The sequence below is a fragment of the Manihot esculenta genome, chromosome 8 (genome assembly GCF_001659605.2).
Source record: "Manihot esculenta cultivar AM560-2 chromosome 8, M.esculenta_v8, whole genome shotgun sequence".
Lineage (NCBI taxonomy): Eukaryota > Viridiplantae > Streptophyta > Magnoliopsida > Malpighiales > Euphorbiaceae > Manihot > Manihot esculenta.
The window spans coordinates 10,196,240-10,217,062 of NC_035168.2; the positions used below are offsets into that span (position 1 = coordinate 10,196,240).

General features: G+C 38.9%; 1 protein-coding gene across 2 annotated transcripts; it reads right to left on the bottom strand.

Moving 5' to 3' along the window:
• Positions 1-3,319: 3,319 nt before the first annotated feature.
• LOC110620547 (pyrophosphate--fructose 6-phosphate 1-phosphotransferase subunit alpha) lies at positions 3,320-20,424 on the bottom strand. Of its 2 annotated transcripts, XM_043958689.1 has the most exons (4): positions 20,286-20,424; positions 16,560-16,709; positions 11,191-11,269; positions 3,320-3,410 (listed from the first exon to the last, which is right to left on the bottom strand). In XM_043958689.1, the coding sequence occupies exons 1-4, from the start codon at positions 20,286-20,288 to the stop codon at positions 3,388-3,390; spliced, it is 255 nt and encodes an 84-aa protein (XP_043814624.1). In that variant the 5' UTR covers positions 20,289-20,424; the 3' UTR covers positions 3,320-3,387. The 2 variants fall into 2 exon arrangements, with proteins under 2 accessions (XP_043814624.1, XP_021620028.1); XM_021764336.2 differs by lacking the exons at positions 3,320-3,410; positions 11,191-11,269 and adding an exon at positions 14,104-15,267.
• Between the last annotated feature and the right edge of the window lie 399 nt (positions 20,425-20,823).

Below are 20,823 nucleotides of genomic sequence, written 5' to 3' on the forward strand. Positions count from 1 at the left end.
TTCGACGGCACTTTCGGCGGCTGAAACTCCCAGACAGAGACGAAAGTCTCCTTTCGGGGGCAGGCTTCGGCAGCCGAAAGGCTTGCCTCCCCAGCCATGTTCGGCGGCCGAAAGTCCTTTGGCTGCCGAACCTGGTTTCTGCCAAAGGGCAGAAACTTGGCTCCTCTTGCCTCCAATGCCTCCCAAACCTTACAAACATGCATAATCCTATTCTACAATACACATACTCAAGCATACAAGCTCCTAGGGGCTTCTAACCATCCTAAGCCCCATCTACAACACATCAAACAACTCACATTGCTCAAAACATCAACATGAACACATAAACTCCAACATAACCTAACTTGCATTTCTACCCCATAAATCTACTTAAAACTTACTTAAAACATGCCATACGCTCAAGATCGGCCCTTACCTCTTGAAGATCGAGAGGAGAACGACCCTAGCTCGAAGATGGGAGAGATTTGAGTTCTTGAACCTCAAAACTCCAAAACTCGCTTTAAACTCGAAAATCTTCAAAATAAGGTGAAAACTCATAAGAAAAACATGAAAACTCGAAGGGAGAAGCTCAAAACAGAGGAGGGGCGGTGGAGAACTCACCTTGGCCGAGAACGGGAAGAAAAGCTTGTCCGTTTCGGCCATGGGGTCCTTTTATAGGGCTGTCCTTACCACCTTTCGGCGGCCTAACGTGCCCCCACAACGTATGCAAGTTCGGCGGCCGAACATGAGGTTCGGCGGTCCGAACCTTGGCTATTTCAAACAAGACTTTCGGAGGCCAAAAGCGCTTCCAAAACCTCCCCATGTTCGGCGGCCGAACCTGGCAAAGTCTCCAAAGCCCTCTACACTCAAGACTTGGATTTATTTTTCTTAAAAATCATAAAACACATTAAAACATTTTATGAAAACATGGTTTTACCCTTCTAGAAGTCTCCGACATCCGAGATTCCACCGGACGGTAGGAATTCCGATACCGGAGTCTAGCCGGGTATTACAGCAATCGTGATGCATGAACATGCTTAGGAGTTTAATTACTTTTAAAATGGAAAGTAGTTCTGTTCTACTCACCTCAGGCTGACTCTGAAACAGCTAGCACTGATGGCCTCCTCGGTTCCTCGGGTCCAATCCTACACAGGTGGACTCAATTGAGGAACCAAACAAACTCTAAATATCTCCCCAAAAACCCCCTAAAAAATCACAAAACATTCATAGGAAACATGCAAAGGAAGGCTGGACATGACACTTTCGGTGGCAGGTTCGGCAGCTGAAGGTCCCTCCAGAGCCGAAAGTCATGCACTTTCGGGGGCAGGGTTCGGCGGCTGAAAGTCCTTCCAGAGCCGAAAGTCACAACCTCCAGAGCCGAAAGTCTAAACTTTTGGGGGCGAGTTTAGGCGGCCTAAAGCTGCCTCCAGGCAGGTTCAGCGGCCGAAATTGGCTTCGGCGGCCGAACCTGGGCTCTCTCAAAGGGCAGAACCCGATCTCACATGCACATCCAGCCACCCCAAAACCTCTCAACTCACACCAAAGCATGCATAAACATATATTCAAGCATTTAGGGGCTTAAAACTAGCCTAAACCCCAACAAACATCAACATTTACATACATTTAGCATAAAACTAGCATAAACCCTAACATTTACATCTACTATAAAACATGCATTAAAACCCTTAACCCCTTCTTATAACTTACTTAAAACATGAAAGAAGAGGAGGATCTACACTTACCTCTTGAAGATCGAGAGGAGATCCGATCCCAAACTTCGAGATGTGGAGGAATGAGCTCTAGGGGTCTCCAAGCTTCAAAACTTTGATTTTAGCTCAAAAATCTTCAAAAACCAAGTAAAACTCATCAAAGACTCGAAGAGATTGAAGGAAAACAACAAATCGACCAAAGGAAGGCGAAATCTCACCTATGCCCAAAAATAGAGAGAGAAAACTCGCCCATTTTCGGACAAGGGGCCTTTTATAGGTGGCTGGCCAGACCACCTTCGGGGGCCAAAGGTGCTTCCGCAAACTCCCCATGTTCGGCGGCCGAACCTGGGTTTTCCTCATTGGTCTTTTTCTTTCAAAACTCAATTTCTTTCTTCGTAAAAACCATAAAAATATGTAAAAACATTTTAGAAAACCTTTACTTTACCCTTCTAGAAGGCTCCGACATCCGAGAAATTCTGGATTCCAACGGAGATTCCGCCGGAAAGTGGGAATTCCGATATCGGAGTCTAGCCGGGTATTACATTTACTAATTAAAATGCAAACATAAATGATGGCCATGCACATTCAATTGCAACTGAACACTTGGATGAGGAAGGATAAAAAAAAAAAGAAGAGAGATCAAGCATGAATTTGGGTAGTTAATTTTTGAAACATAAAATTGAAATTGGAAAAGTTAAAAATAAGTTAGATTTGGATTGCTATCTTAATGAGAGTATTTAAGTGGTGGATGAGAATAATGAATTTAATATATTACTTTGGTGGAAACTTAATTCTAATAGGTTTTCTATCATTTTTCATATGGTTAGAGATATTTTAGCAGTCCTTATCTCTACTGTTGCATCAGAATTGACTTTTAGCACTGGGAGTAGAGTACTTGATCATTTTAGGAGTTCTTTGACTCCTAAAGTTGTTGAAGCTTTAATATGTGCACAAGATTAGTTTTGAAGATCTCATTATGGTAAGTTTATTGAAAAACAAATAGCAGATATGGAAAGACTTGAAGAAGGTATGCAAAACTCTTATTTAATTTGTTATATTATTATTGACTTATATGTTTCATACTTGATAAACATTGAGTTATTTTTCACTTGTTTTTTCAACATTTGCAAATTGTAAGATAAGTAGCAGTATTAATAAAAACACTCAAAACATCGTCAATTTCGATGGTTGATATAAAATGGAAGGTAAATCCTTTTTTTTTTGTTACTATTGAATTGATTTTGATAATTTTTTATACTTATTGTAACGACCCGGAAATTGGACTGCTACCGGCGCTAGGATCCAGATCGGCGTAAGGCTGCCGGGACCCGTAGCAAGCCTGCTATACTCTCTGTGTACCTGTAAAATCCTATACATGATCACACATAACCTATCAACCTCTATCATCTCATACCCTGGTTCAACCTGTGCATGCACTAACTCTGTACACAGACTCCCCTTGCTAGAGCATTCATCAAAGCTCTAACTGAGTCCACACAGTATATGTTAAACCTGGTCATACATACTCCTCAACTGGACATATTCATAAACATACCATGTATACAACAAGGGATTTAATACATCTGGATTACATCTAGGTCAAGCACAATACTATACAAAACCATTACATCTCTTTACATCATTACATGTCCACACTATGCTATTACACTTCTCTTACTCTTTCTCTTCCTGTACCCTGCTAGACTCCCCTGCACACTGAATCTGCAAAACTAGGTTAGGGGAGAGGGGTGAGCTATAAAGCCCAGTAAGTAGAAACACTGAAAACAGTTCATTCATTACATGCTCTCATGAAATGCATCACATCACAAACATTTCACATCTTGGATGGACATGACCACCAAAATTCCCTTCAGTGTTAGTATGCCTGGCCCGGCCAGGTCTTACAATCTCAGTATGCCTGGCCTGGCCAGGTCTTACAACATCTGTATGTGTATGCCTGGCCCGGCCAGGTCTTATAACATCGCTAGGGCTATTTTGGTCGCCTTGGTCCATCCACATCATCATATATTATGCAATGCGCCATAGTCGTGATACTAGTGCAAGCAACCTATTACATATCATCATGATGCATGAACATGCTTTAGGCATATAATTTCGTGACATAAAAGATTAAGTGCCGTTCTACTCACCTCTGGTTGACTCTGTACTGACTCTGAATACGCTGAAGCAGTGCTCACTGCTGCTCTCTGCGGTTCCTCTGGTCCGTTCCTACACAGGTGGACTCAAATGAGGGACCAAACGAACTCAAGAACAATTCTATAAAACTCCCCAAAATCCCTTAAAACATCCTAACACAATCACCTAAAGCATGCCAAGGAAGGCTAGAAAGGGCACTTTCGGCGGCAGGTTCGGCGGCCGAAAGTCCCTTCCAGAGACGAAACTTAAGCACTTTCGGCGGCCGAACTTCCACTTTCGGCAGCCGAACCCTTTCGGGGGCAAGGTTCGGGGGCTAGAAGGCACTCCAGAGACGAAAGTCCCTAACCTTTGGCGGCACCTTCGGCGGCCGAAACCCCGCTCCAGAGCCGAAAGTCCAAACCTTCGTGGGCGAGCTTAGGCAACCGAAACCAACTCCTTAGCATGTTCGGCGGCCGAACCTTCCTTCGGCGGCCGAAACTGGATTTCCCAGTTAGGCAGAAACTTGTTCTGTTTCATGCACAACTTCCCCTAAACACACTCAAACATGCAACCAACCAAACCACAACTAGCATATACTCATGTACATGCACAAAGGGGTCCAAAACTAACTTAAAACCCCAAACAACAACATCAAACACAACACATAACATGCTTTTACACAAAACTCACATAAAACCTACTTAACCTAAACATGCATATCTACCCAACCAACTTGCATAAAACTTGCTTAAAACATTAAAAGATGTCAGGAAACTTCACTTACCTCTGGTAAACGAGAGGATGAAGGGTCCTAACGTAGAGATATGGGGAAAACACTCCTCAAGTCTCCAAACTTCAAGTCTTGGGTTTTATGCTCAAAAACTTCAAAAATAACAAAAATCTTGTTAAAACCTTGAAAGATTTGAAGAAGATCATGAAAGTCAACTTGGGAAGGGTTTGGGCTCACCTCTGGCTGAAGGTGGAAGCAAAATATCATCCTTCCACCGACTTGGGGCCTTTTATAGGTGGCTGGCCAGACCACCTTCGGCGGCCAAACGTGAATCCGAAACCATGCACGGTTCGGCGGCCGAAACTCACTTTCGGCGGCCGAACTTGCCATTTTCTCCCTTGGCTCTTTTCACTGAAAAACTCATTTCCTTTATACTTAAAACATTAAAACAAGGTAAAACACTTGAGAAACACATATGTACTACCCTTCTAGAGGGTTCCGACACCCGAGATTCCACCGGACTCTAGGAATTCCGATGCCGGACTCTAGCCGGGTATTACATTCTTCCCCCTTAAGAACATTCGTCCCCGAATGTTCCTCAACACTAAACGCATAAAAAGAAGAGGAAAAACTAACCTAAAACAGATATGGATACTGCTGGAGCATAGACTCCCGTGGCTCCCAGGTGCACTCTTCTAGATTGTGGTGGTTCCAAAGGACTTTCACCATTGGAATTTCCTTGTTCCTTAGCTGTCTAATCTGTGTGTCAAGGATCCGCACTGGTTGCTCTATATAGGTGAGATCTCCAAGGATCTCTACTTCAGGCTCACTAAGAACCTTACTCGGATCTGACACGAACTTTCGAAGCATAGAAACATGGAAAACCGGGTGAATTCTTTCCATAGAAGTAGGTAAATCCAGCTTGTATGACACATTCCCGATCTTCTGCAAGATCTCAAAAGGTCCTATGTACCGTGGGGCTAGCTTACCTTTCTTCCCAAACCGAACCACTCCTTTCATTGGAGACACCTTTAGCAATACCATATCACCTTCCTGAAACTCTATCTGCTTCCTGCGGATATCGGCATAGCTTTTCTGTCTGCTCTGAGCAGTCTTGATCCTCTCTCTGATCATGGGCACCACTCTGCTGGTGATCTCAACTCACTCCGGCCCTGCAAGAGCCGCCTCTCCTACTTCTTCCCAGCAAACAGGTGATCTGCACTTTCTTCCATACAAAACATCATAAGGGGCCATCCCTATGCTAGCATGATGACTGTTATTGTAAGCAAACTCCACCAAAGGAAGATGCTGCCTCCAAGGACCGCCAAAGTCTAACACACACATTCTGAGCATATCCTCTATGGTCTGGATGGTCCTCTCTGACTGTCCGTCAATCTGTGGGTGGAAAGCAGTGCTGAAATCCAACCTTGTACCCATAGCACTCTACAGACTCCACCAAAATCTGGAGGTGAACTGAGGTCCTCTGTCTGACACTATAGACACTGGGACTCCATGCAACCTTACTATCTCCTCCAAATAAACCTGTGCTAACTTATCCACAGAGTAGTTGCTCCTAACAGGGATGAAGTGAGCAGATTTCGTCAGTCTGTCCACAATCACCCATATGGAGTCTATCCTGTTGGACGCTGCCGGTAAGCCCACTACAAAATCCATAGCTATGTTCTCCCATTTCCACTCTGGAATTGGCAGTGGGTTAAGCATTCCAGCCGGCTTCTGATGTTCCAGTTTCACCCTCTGGCAAACTTCACAGGCGGACACAAACTGTGCCACTTCTTTCTTCATAGCTGGCCACCAATACACTCTTTTCAGATCCTGATACATCTTGGTGGCTCCAGAGTGAACACTGTACCTTGCATTATGAGCTTCTCTCATAATGTCTTCTTTCAAATTAATGTCATCTGGTACACATAGTCGATTGCCATAGCGGAGGATCCCTTTGCTGTCAAATCTAAACTCTGCACTGTTGCCTGACTGAACAGTCCTGGCAATTTTCACTAACTCAGGGTCCTCATGCTGTTTCTGAGCCACCTGCTCCAGAAACACTGGTGTCACTCTCATCTGTGCTATCAACACACCTGTACCAGACAACTCGAGCTGTAGCCCTTCGTCGACGAGCTTATAAAACTCCATCACCACTGATCTTCTCTCTGCTGCTATGTGGGACAAACTGCCAAGTGATTTCCGGCTTAGGGCGTCTGCCACAACATTCGCCTTACCCGGATGATACTGAATCTTGCAATCATAATCACTGAGCAGTTCTACCCACCTTCTCTGCCTCAAATTCAGCTCTTTCTGACTCAAGATGTACTGTAAACTCTTATGATCTGTGAAGATCTCGCATTTAACCCCATAAAGGTAATGCCTCCACATCTTGAGTGCAAAAATAACTGCGGCCATCTCTAGGTCATGGATGGGGTAATTCACCTCGTGCTTCTTCAGCTGTCTAGAAGCATAAGCAATCACCCTGTCATTCTGCATCAGAACACAACCCAATCCCACTCTGGACGCATCACAGAACACTGTGAAGTCCTCATTACTGACAGGCAGAGCTAATACCGGTGCTGATGTTAATCTTCTCTTTAGCTCCTTAAAGCTCTCTTCACATTGGTCCGACCACACGAACCTCTGATTTTTCTGAGTCAGTTTGGTCATAGGAGCAGCTATCCTTGAGAAGTTCTTAACGAACCTCCTGTAGTAACCTGCCAAACCCAGAAAGCTTTTAATCTCTGTTACGGAGGTGGGTCTAGGCCAGTTAGCCACAGCTTATATCTTCTTGGGGTCTACCTCAATACCTTCTGCTGATACAACATGCCCCAAGAAGGAAATGCTCCGCAACCAAAACTCACTCTTAGAGAACTTGGCATACAAGCCATGCTCTCGCAGAGTCTACAGAACTGTCCTCAGATGCTGGACATGCTCCTCTGCATCTCTAGAATACACTAAGATATCATCAATAAAGACAATCACAAAGTGATCCAGATACTCACTGAAAACTCTGTTCATGAGATCCATGAATGCTGCGGGGGCGTTAGTCAATCCGAACAGCATTACTAAGAACTCATAATGCCCATATCTGGTCCTGAAAGCTGTCTTTGGTACATCTGCTTCTCTGAATCTCAACTGATGATACCCGGACCTCATATCTATTTTAGAGAAACAACCTGCTCCAGCTAACTGGTCGAATAGATCATCGATCCTAGGCAGGGGATACTTATTCTTGGTAGTGACCTTGTTCAACTGTCTATAGTCGATACAAAGTCTGAGGGATCCATCCTTCTTTCTGACAAATAGCACTGGAGCACCCCAAGGTGAGGTACTAGGGCGGATGAAACCCTTGTCTACAAGTCCTGCAGCTGCTCTTTTAACTCTTTTAACTCTGCTGGCACCATTCTGTAGGGAGGAATAGAGATAGGTCTGGTACCAGGCAGCAATTCTATTGCAAACTCTATCTCCCTATCAGGTGGGAGTCCTGGAAGCTCATTTGGGAAGACGTCTAGATATTCTCGGACTACTGGAACTGAGGCTGGTTCCCTAACCTGTCTATCTAGCTCTCTCACAAGAGCTAGAAACCCCTGACAACCCCTCCTAAGCAAACGACGAGCCTGAAGGGCTGAGATCAAACCGCGAGGTGTCCCCCTCCTATCTCCTCGGAAGACACACACTGACCCATCCTGGTCTCTTAGACTAACTACTTTCTCTCTACAGTCCAAGGTAGCTCCATATGTAGATAGCCAATCCATCCCTAGAATGACATCAAAATCCGTCAGATCTAGAACCACTAGGTCAGCTGGAAGGCATCTACCCTCTATGAACACTAGACTAAAGCGACAGACTGACACTGCCACTGATGGGTCACATTTGGGTCCACTGACCCAGAGAGGACACTCTAACTCAGAGATCTTCAGACCCAATCTCTCCACGGTTCTCGAAGCAATAAAAGAGTGAGAAGCACCGGGGTCCATCAAAGCATACACATCAGAACACCCAATTATGAGATTACCTGACACCACTGTGTTCGACGTGTTTGCCTCCTCTTGTGTCATAGTGAAGATCCGTGCTGGGGCTACCGGACCTTCACCTTGGGAACCTGCCGCTGAAGAAGAGGCTGACCCTCTCCCTCTCCCTCTGCCACTACTCTGAGGCATGGCTGGAGCTGCTGGCTGTGCCACACTGCCTGAGCTCATCTGCTGGGATGGTGCCATAAAGGTCAACTGAGGACATTCCCGAGCAAAATGTCCCTCCTGCCCACACTTAAAGTAGGCTGTAGATCCCAAACGACAAACTCCTTTGTGCGGCCTTCCACATCTCATGCACACTGTACTGCCTGTGCCAGAGCTTGAGCCACTACCCATTCCCAGACTAGACTTGATCTTATTCCAGAACTTGCCCTTCCTACCTTTAAATTTTTCTCCCTTCTTGCTGCCCGAAGCTGCTACACTGGGGGTCTTAGAACCTGACGACTGTGCCCCTTGCTGTTTCACTGTGCCCTGAATAATGGCACTCGCCTCTATTTTCCTGGCGGCATCCACGATAGAGTGGAAACTCTCTTTCTCTGCTGGAAGAATCAAGGAGGCATACCTGGGATGAAGTCTCATAGTATATCTCCTTGCCTTCTTCTGGTCAGTATCATAAGCCTGACCCACATACTGTAGCAGATCCAGGAACTTGTCTGTGTATTCATCTACACTCATCTCCTCGGTCTGCCTCAACTGCTCAAATTCTATCACTTTCAGCTCCCTAGAACTGTCAGGAAAAGCCCACCCAGCAAACTCATTGGCGAACTCTCCCCATGACATGCTGTCCAACCTGGGGTCCACATAATTCATGAACCACTCTCGAGCTTTCTTGCATTTGAGTGTGAACCCTGCCATCTCAATGGCTCTGCTCTCATCAGCTCCTAACTCATCGGTTATCATCTTAACCGTTCTGAGGTACTCAAATGGATCATCTCCCGTATTGAACTTGGGAGCATCCAACTTCAGGTACTCTGTCATTTTCACTTTGCTTCCCTCAGCTGAGCTAGGTTGAGGTACTTGGACAACTGGGGCTACTGGTTCTGGTTCTGGTGGTGGTGCAGAAGGTGCTGAACGTGGCTCTGGATATGCTGCACTGGGAGGGAAAGGTGTGGGTGGATTCATGGGATAAGGTGGGTAAAAACGAGGATAAGGCATGTAAGGCATGTAGGTAGATATGGGGTAAAGCTAGAGTAATCCGACGTACCCCCCATCGGATACCCTGGGCCCTGGGAAAAGGGCGGATAATGGGGTGGATAACCAAACCCCGAAACCTGAGCGTCTCCCTGAGATTCTCCCATACCCTCTTCAGATCTGTCCATACACATGCTTTCCTCTCTGTCCTGATCCACATCCATAGCCTCCCTCACTTCCTCTGAGCTTCCTCCTCTATCTGCTCCTCTTCTGCTCTCGTCAAAAGACCTTCTAGGGTCCCTTGACGTACCCTCCCTGCTTGACCTCTGAGACCTTGCCCTTGGCAACGCAGGAGGACGAGCAGCTGAACCCTCATTCACTGGTGGGACTCTAGTCAATCGTACAGATCGACGAGTTTCTCTCATCTTAACTTTTTGGAAAACAACATAACAGTACACATCAGCATAGAAACATCACAGAACAACAATGCTCATGTAGAAATCATGGCATTAGACATCATCATAGAGACAGGACTCATCATCCTATCCTAGTGGACATGCTTTCCTATTGTGCTTGACCTACTAGACCCTCTATGAGCCCAACACTCTCTAACTAGGTCCGACCATATGAACCTAGGGCTCTGATACCAATTTGCAACGACTCGGAAATCGGACCGCTACCGGCGCTAGGATCCAGATCGGCGTAAGGCTGCCGGGACCTGTAGCAAGCCTGCTATACTCTCTGTGTACCTGTAAAATCCCATACATGATCACATATAACTTGTCAACCTCTACCATCTCATACCCTGGTTCAACCTGTGCATGCACTAACTCTGTACACAGACTCCCCTTGCTAGAGCATTCATCAAAGCTCTAACTGAGTCCACACAGTATATGTTAAACCTAGTCATACATACTCCTCAACTGGACATATTCATAAACATACCATGTATACAACAAGGGATTTAATACATCTGGATTACATCTAGGTCAAGCACTATACTATACAAAACCATTACATCTCTTTACATCATTACATGTCCACACTATACTATTACACTTCTCTTACTCTTTCTCTTCCTGTACCCTGCTAGACTGCCCTGCACACTGAACCTGCAAAACTAGGTTAGGGGAGAGGGGTGAGCTATAAAGCCCAGTGAGTAGAAACACTGAAAACAGTTCATTCATTACATGCTCTCATGAAATGCATCACATCACAAACATTTCACATCTCGGATGGACATGACCACCAAAATTCCCTCCAGTGTCAGTATGCCTGGCTCGGCCAGGTCTTATAACATCGCTAGGGCTATTGGGGTCGCCTTGGTCCATCTACATCATCATATATTATGCAATGCGTCATAGTCGTGATACTAGTGCAAGCAACCTATTACATATCATCATGATGCATGAACATGCTTTAGGCATATAATTTCGTGACATAAAAGATTAAGTGTCGTTCTACTCACCTCTGGCTGACTCTGTACTGACTCTGAATACGCTGAAGCAGTGCTCGCTGCTGCTCTCTGCGGTTCCTCTGGTCCGTTCCTACACAGGTGGACTCAAATGAGGGACCAAACGAACTCAAAAACAATTCTATAAAACTCCCCAAAACCCCTTAAAACATCCTAACACAATCACCTAAAGCATGCCAAGGAAGGCTGGACAGGGCACTTTCGGCGGCAGGTTCGGCGGCCGAAAGTCCCTTCCAGAGATGAAACTCAAGCACTTTCGGCAGCCGAACCCTTTCGGGGGCAAGGTTCGGGGGCTAGAAGGCACTCTAGAGACGAAAGTCCCTAACCTTCGGCGGCAGCTTCGGCGGCACCTTCGGCGGCCGAAACTCCGCTCCAGAGCCAAAAGTCCAAACCTTCGGGGGCGAGCTTAGGCAGCCGAAACCACCTCCTTAGCACGTTCGGCGGCCGAAACTGGATTTTCCAGTTAGACAGAAACTTGTTCTGTTTCATGCACAACTTCCCCCAAACACACTCAAACATGCAACCAACCAAACCACAACTAGCATATACTCATGTACATGCACAAAGGGGTCCAAAACTAACTTAAAACCCCAAACAACAACATCAAACACAACACATAACATGCTTTTACACAAAACTCACATAAAACCTACTTAACCTAAACATGCATATCTACCCAACCAACTTGCATAAAACTTGCTTAAAACATTAAAAGATGTCAGGAAACTTCACTTACCTCTGGTAAACGAGAGGATGAAGGGTCCTAACGTAGAGATATGGGGAAAACACTCCTCAAGTCTCCAAACTTCAAATCTTGGGTTTTATGCTCAAAAACTTCAAAAATAACAAAAATCTTGTTAAAACCTTGAAAGATTTGAAGAAGATAATGAAAGTCAACTTGGGAAGGGTTTGGGCTCACCTCTGGCTGAAGGTGGAAGCAAAATATCATCCTTCCACCGACTTGGGACCTTTTATAGGTGGCTGGCCAGACCACCTTCGGCGGCCAAACGTGAATCCGAAACCATGCAAGGTTCGGCGGCCGAAATTCACTTTCGGCGGCCGAACTTGCCATTTTCTCCCTTAGCTCTTTTCACTGAAAAACTCATTTCCTTTATACTTAAAACATTAAAACAAGGTAAAACACTTGAGAAACACATATGTACTACCCTTCTAGAGGGTTCCGACACCCGAGATTCCACCGGACTATAGGAATTCCGATGCCGGACTCTAGGAATTCCGATGCCGGACTCTAGGAATTCCGATGCCGGACTCTAGGAATTCCGATGCCGGACTCTAGCCGGGTATTACACTTATTCTAATATTTATTATATTTGCAAGTTAAATATCATATCAACTTTAAGAATTCACATTATTCTAATATTTATTATATTTACGAATCAAATATCATATCAACTTTGAAGAATTCACATTATCACATCTGCTGGTTGGAGACTTAGATGGCAAAATGAGAATGGTATTTTTGTTGTTTAATTTTATGCTAGTTTAGATCATATAATTTTAGACTTTTAGATTACTTAATTTTCTTATATTTTTATTGGACTATGGACTATATTACATTCATGTATGATGTGAAAAATAGTAGAGTGAATTATATAATAATATTAGTAGAGACGTTAAATTTTAATTTTTATATTGTTATTTTTTTAGATTGTTTAATGATTGTTATTATTAATTTATTATTAGTAAAAGTTAAGACTAAAATATTTCAATTGAATTTTAAAACACTATAAATACAATGAAAAAAATATTATAAAAATTAAAAATCAGTTCAACCGATCAAACTGAACTAAATTAGATCAATTTGATTCGATTTAATTTTTCTTCTTATATATTCGGTTTGATTTAAGAAACTATCTTTAATTTAGTTTTCGATTATTTTAGTTTGATTCAGATTTTAACTTCATTACTTATAATTTCAAAACTTTTAGAAAATACTTACAATTTTAATTATTTTTAAATAGTACAAAATAATTTTTAAGAAGATTTTATAAAAAATATTTTAAAAAAAAATTGTATTTTCAGAAAAAATTTAACCACAACTAATTTTAAACTAATGTCTATAATGGATGGAAAACAGTAACTTTAGACGGATTAAATAACTTTAGACGGATTAAATATATAGATTTAAGTTTTAGAAATATAAGGACTGATCCATCAATTACGTTAAAATTTAGAAACAAAGTGTAATTTACTCATAAATATATCTAAATTTACAATTCTACATAAATATAGCAAACATTTAAAATTTTAAAATCATATAAACTTTAAAATACATTTACTTAAATAATAAAATATATAATTGCAAATAATATTAATGAATGGTAATTTTGATAATCCAATTATTCTCCTCTGTTTCCCATATATATTCACTCTAGTGTTAATATATATATTTGTATTATTTCTTAATACTTTTATTTTTTAAACTTTTAAATATTAAATAATACTAAAGTATGTAACTATATATATTATTCGTCTATATATTTCTTTTCATTCGGCTAAGTGATTATAATACTAATTTATAATATTTTTCTCTTTTTTAAATTTTATATATTTTTCTCTTTATATGTCTTTTTAAGTAGTTTTTTATATATTTTAAAAATATTTTACATATATTTATATTTTTTATCATGTTATTATTATTAATAAATAGGCTTTATATTTTTAAAAATATATTAAAATACCTCTATATATTCGATCCGATAAATAATTACGCAATTCCTTCCATTAAAGTCTCATTTTCCGATAGATTCTCGTTTTAAAGGAGAGAAAAAACATTAAAAACTCAATTTTACCCACCAAACCTAGAAGTGAGATAAAGCCCAGTTTTCTTCTCCTCCATTCTTCGATTGCAACCAAAATCCCACCGGAGCCTTCAACTTCTTGCTCTTTTTCTTTTTTCTTTTTTTTTTTTCTCCACAGCTACTCTCTATCCCAAGTCCTCTCTCTCACCCTGTTATACCCAAACCAAACCCTCAATTCCTCACTTAAAATTACCGATCATCAACTCCTCCTTTTCTTCTTCTTTTCGACTAATTGAGTCTCCATTAGTCATCAGACGATCATTAAAATTGAAGATTTGTTAATATTTCAGAAGTCACTTCTGCACTCCTCTCTCCTGAGTTCCATCGATTGTCTTTCCTTATCTAATTCTATCACTGTCGATGCATGTTGCAGATCGTCAATCTTCAAGATTGGCTTTATATTGTGAATTAGATTTGTGAAATATGGTTTATTGATGCAGTTATGTGAAATGTAATTATTTAGAAAAAGATTTGTTTGGCTTAATCTCTTTGAAGATTTTGATTAATTAAATTCTTAGTTTTAATGTTTTGTGTTATGTGGATTAATTAAGGGTATATTTTTCTGTTTTTATTAGATTTGGGCAAATTTCAAATGTGTAATCTTTTGAATTTGGGAGAGTGAAATCTTTGAGATATAATTTGTTGTTGGCATATTTCCTTGGCTTTATTACTCAACTATCCTATCTTGATTTTTCAATTTTTAGTACCTTCAAGTTTGGTTTGGAATTTGTTATTAGTTTGGATTTGATCTTTGGGTTTGGGATTTGCCATTCAAAGGTTGTTTAAGAGTATTATCCTTAAATGCATTTTACGTTTATGTGAATTATTGATTATTGTGATTTATTTTTTGATAATTACAGTAGAAAATCATATTTTGAGAAAAACATAAAAGGATAATTTTATCTTTTCATGAGAGAAAAGATTGTCAATTTTTTTTAAAAGTATACAAACAAGAAACCACGAGAATGTTTCTTCAAATTATACTTACTAGTTGATATTAAGTACAAAAAAGGAAAAAAAAAAAAAAGAGAAGACAAGGTGATAGATTCACATCAGATAAAATAAAAGCAACCACTGAGTGTTTTTCTTGTATGTATAATACATCTTATGACTAAAAATGGAGTCAAAGCGAGGCAAGAGGTCTTGGGGTTGAGGACATTGAGGTGAGAATGTCGAAAAGGAATGCCAAGGAATTCAATGCCACTTGTAGCATTTCCTGCGAGCAACCTGGTCTTATCATCTCTTTCACCTAAGAGGAAATGTACATACAAACTTAAGTTAAGCCACCATCTAATGCAACCCAATTGTTGTAAGTTTGCCAGATTACGAGTATAATCTTGCATCTGCACCAACACCCTTGTTTATAGTAAAAACAAATTATAAAAATTCAATTCTTCGTTTCTTTTCAATTCTCATATTTTGAATGACAAAAAGTTCATTACTTAAATTTTTTTTTTATATAAAAAAAAGTCATGCGTGATTATGTAAAAAATTTATTTGAATTTTTATTTTTTAAAACCAAGTAAATATATTTGTCTACAATGAAGGACTGTGAAGGAGTTTCAGGTTCCTAGAGCTGTCTTCTTCATGATTTTGAGTGGTTTGTCCAGGCTACTATTATATCAATGAGGAATGTGAAGGAGGTAGAAATGGTGAAAATGCATCGTGTCAATTTGAACAATAGCTTGTTGATGTTGATTCTCACTATCAATTTCTCTCTCTCTAAAACTTGAGAAAAAGGAATTTCATTAGAAATCATTGAGAAAGGAGATAAATGATTTAGAAAGGAGAAAGAGATTAAATTATTGCTTAATGTTAGATTTGTGACTTATAATTCTAGTATGATATTAGAGTGAGAAATTTATTTCTCAATAAGTGAAAAAGTCTAGATAGAGTAGATATCTTATTTATATGTTGTTTATAAATTGGACGTGCTTTGTAATTATATTAGGACTAAGGAGTCTATATACCTTATTTACATGAACAAAATATTCCGTACGCTTATTCAATGAGAGTTTTCAAAGACTAAGAATCAAAGCCTCTATTACCATTTTTTCCATTAGAATTGTATGGTCGTACTACTTTGCTTTAGTAAGTTTGGTACATAGCATTAGAGAGAGTTTAAGATTTGGCTTAAACAATATATAGATTTATATACTTACATTAAAGAGTTGCATCCTCCCTGTATGTGTAATCAAATGATATATCCCTTAATAATGTGCCAGTTGATGATATAAAATTGAATTGACCCATAGAGGTAATCTATTCCAATTTCCTTAAATACCTAATAGGAAGACAGGTATGGAGGTGATAACCAGAAATGAACACCTAATTTGTTAAATGAAGTCAAATTAACTTGTATAATTTCATGTCTCTTATATGATAAAAGAGAGTCTCATAAACAAATTTCCCTACATGAAATCAAGGGTCCATTTGAATAATCTCTTGTTGCAACTTAATTGCATGCAATATATATGGTCATAAACTTCTCATTAAATTTGTAAATATATTTCCTTTTTTTTTGTGGTGGGGAGAACATACCATGTCAAGGTAACCATGCAGCTCCTGCATTTCCTTAATACAGTATTGTTCTTCCATCAAAGTATCATCAGATCCTGATCTTCCAAGCTGAATTAGACCAATACTACTGTTGATCCTGTTGAAGCTTCTTTGCCTTATTGTTTCAGCTTTCTGTTAACATAGCAATACTGTCACAAGTTGTAAAATACAAACACGTTATATTAATATGATAGGTAATAAGAGTTTGTCTTTTTTTCCTTTTCTAGCTTTTTCTTGTGTATTTTTTGCTGTTTGTTTTCTGTTTTGTTCAGCTTCTCTCTTATTGTTTATATTATAACTCACAAGTAATGCAACTATCTTCTCTTACTCTTGGTGGTGATATGATAGATCTAGGCTCCTAAATTTTGGAGGGTGCGGAAGATAAGCCTTCAATTGTTGGAGCAAAATATGCTTAATGCTATGAAATCTAAATAAAATATTATGTCTAGAGAAATAACAAAATCTTAGTACTATTAGAAATAAATGTATATGATTTCAAATAGAAAAACTCATTTATCCACACATTGAATAAAATAATAATATTTACAATCTAGTTCTCTCAGACATTTTAAATTCTTCACAGGCTCTTTCTTAACAGTAAAAGTATTTATACAATTGAAGAATACCAAATTCAAATTTTCTACCACGTCTTGATCAGTCAGCGGAAAGAAAATTCCTCTAACTAAAGGAATTATACTTTTAACTATGAGGGCAGGAAGTTAAAAATTTTTTTAAAGAATATGAGTGGGTGAACACTCATAAAGCATAGACTTGTTTAATAAAATATAACATTTATTTAGACTTCTGATAAAACGTTGATAGTAAGAGATGCCGCTTGGGTATCCGCCATAAGATATAGGGAGAGAGAAGACAAATATTTGTTACATAATCATTGTTGTAGTATTTCAAATTCAAAGTTCTATTCCTCTTCCTAATAATTTCTTTACAATTCAACCTTAGCATTGGAAATGTGAAAGTTCAATCATAGCATAAAAGGCTTGTACAATAAAATTTAACTATATAAAGTAGAGTCAAATATCTTTACATACATAGAAAATGTCTAGTTGTCTTTTTCAAAGCTGAGAAAAAAGTAGCAGATATACATAATACATATCTATCCCCTTGAATTTTACCCAAAAAAAAAAAAACCACTTGCCATCCTAAACTTTGATGACATTCCATAGCATACTTGATTTATTTACCATAGACAACTTTTATTGTTCCTTAAGCTTGCCGTTAAAACATTTGGTGCCCACAAGACTAATTCATAGCAATTTTCTGTGAAGGTTTTTAGCTTGTTAAGGAGAATAAAACATTATAAGTTAGTACTACGGATCCCAAATTGTTTGAAATCAATCTAGAAAACAATAAAAAATAATTGCCGAAGAGAGATTTAAAATTCATTGATTGACTAAAAGATATTCAATTAAAATTAATTAAACAAAATTAAAGTCTACTGACCTAGTTGTAATAATTAATTAGTATTTACTATTGCTACAATTTATCCATGTTAATGAGAAAATAAAATATATTTAGTTTTTGGTGATTATGGAAAATAAAGAAACACTTTGGTTTGCGATATGAGCATGAAGAAAAGGAAAACACTTAACCAGACTGGGTTCACATGGACTGGCAGTGTAAAATCATGGTGGGTCCATATGAAATCCCATGTACGTACACTACGAGTCCATGTAGATCATGTCTAGAGAAAATTGCACATGAAAAGATACACTTTTCTCTGTGAAATAAATATATCAAGCAGCCCAAAAGTCATGAAGCTGCATTTATGTATGCAGCATGCTAACCTCCTATATTGTTTGTGAACTGGATCCTCCCCAAATTTCTTAGTCTAAAGTTAACCCTCAAATATTCTCTAATGTGGGTCGGTCAGGGGAGTGAATTTTCATCTATCACCTCTATTAGCATGTGCCTCCTGTATGTTAAAAACTAGAAAATTGAATGATATAAAAACTGGTAAGTTGAAGTCCTACATTAACTAAGGAAATCAAATATTTGTTTAGCGTCCATGAAGCCACAATAATCTCTTCACAGGTCCTTGCTTCCACTCCTATTAATAAAAGGGGCATTGTGCATAACCCAAAACCAATAGCCTCTGAGCACACAATAGTATCCAAATGCTATCCGATAAATGAACTCTAGCAAAGGACCCAGCCTTGTCATGTTTGCCGTCGCTGTCCATGTCAAATCTAGGTGCACCATAATCAATCCATATTGAGCTCATGGTGTTTGAGCATATTTCCAAAATTTCTATACCCTTATCACACAAATGAGCAATCTTGTATCTGTTTTAGATGTTTCAAACCCAAAATATATATACTTTTTTGATGCCTAAAAGCATATGAACCAACTCTCTCTCTTAATGTAATTCCATCATTGACTGGCTATAACTTTGAGAGGAAAATGAGGGAAAAAGAGAAAAGAGAGGAGTAGAAAAAACCTCTGTAGCCTGACAACACTCGACAAAACTTAGGCCATCATACATTCAAGTACACAGAACAACTTTTAGAAAGCAATATTTCATATAATGCTAAAAAATTTAGTCATTTTAACTGCTTTGGAGTTCCTAAGACTAATACATTTCAAATTGACTTTGAACTAAATTTTAATACCATCTAACCAGCATATTTACTCTGTTTGGCAGAACTTTAGTTTGGGGTGAAGGGTAAGTCCTATCCTTCCTTATCCTCCAAAGCTCCTAATTTCATACACACCAATTTGGGGTGTAAGTAGGTGCAAATGACTCATCAAAAGTATAAAAAGTAGTGTTCAGTACTTTATTCCTCTACTTATGTTGTTTGTATTTAACAATTTACTTTCCTTCCTTTAGCACTTGGTCCCAAACAAGAGATGGTTAGAATTTTTACTTCACTTCCCTTAACCTTTTCCCCATTAACCAACCTTCCCTAGTCCTTCTTTGCCTTCCCTTCACCTCATCCAGTCCAAGAGAAGGGGGAAAATTATGACTTCAGACACATATGTGCACTAATCTGTTGCATGTCCCAACAAAGCATCAATAACATGAAATCAAAGCATTAATTCTCGCAGAGAAGCAACAATTTCCAAATAGAGGAAGGCAGGACAGTAGTAGTGTTCCGTTCATCATCTGTAATTTGGGATTTCAAAGGGTTATGCCTTTCACAGAGATTTTAACAGATATTATATCACGAAAAATATACAAATAAATAAACAAAAGCCTTTCTTTGTCCTTGCTTGAACAGATAAGAAGACAACACTAGCCGTTCAGCTGAATTTTCTTATTCTGATGACCACATCTAAAATCCTCCAATCTCAGCCTCACTAAGTTACTATCCTAAGGGGTCCATAGGAGCTGAAAGACATTCTTTTGTATTCTGGGCTAGAAGAAGAGAAGAATATCTCCCTAGACAGAAAAAGAAGAAAAACAAACCACAGTGCATTGATGGGTTTGGGAAGAAGGAAATAACACTTAATTCACAGTTCCGAACAACCCCAAACAAAATTCCAAAATTTCTTAGCCTTTACTTTGTGGAATGCAGTGAAAAGAGCACCAAAATCTCCATGAAAACAACTGAATCATATGGGATGTACACCCACGAGAGTTCAAACACAAAATCTTCTTTGACAAAAAAAAAATCGATTAAGCACCTTATATTGCTCTAAAAATGAGTGAATCAGAGAGGAGAAATAGTAAGTAGAAAGAGAGCTTACCATTTCGGTTTCCAGTCGTTAAGCCCACACACGCGACCCCAAAACTGAAATGTAACTGCCTTGATAACTCTTGCGAGAAGTTGTGGTTATTATGCGAGGGAGAACTTGTTACCTATAGCTGGACAAGCAGGGGTGAGCATTGGGGTAGGTGGAATAATATGAAAATCAAATTTTAATATTTGTAAAAATTGAGTTGATTTCGAATAGAATCATTAAATTGGTTTAATTCGGTAAGATTAATTTAGTTTAATTAATTAATTTTTTAATAAATTTTTTATTTTTTATATTTTATTTTTAATATTTTAAAATTTATTTTAATTATAATCTAATTATATTGTTAAAAATTTATATTATTATTATTATTCAGTTTATTTTAATTTTTCTTTAATTAAAATTAAATCAAATTAAAATAATTAAAATTTTTAAAATTAAAAATTAAATCGAATCAGAATAAATAAAAAATTAAATTAAAATTTTATATTAATTTAATTTGATCAATTTATTTAAAATAATATTATCTCTCCTATTTGCTGTCAAA

Excerpts from the sequence above, each read along its gene's own strand:
- LOC110620547 (XM_021764336.2), bottom strand. Across the intron at positions 15,268-16,559 it reads TGCATGGTTACCTTGACATG|GTGAAAGAGATGATAAGACC; the intron begins GTATGTTCTCCC and ends ATTTCCTCTTAG.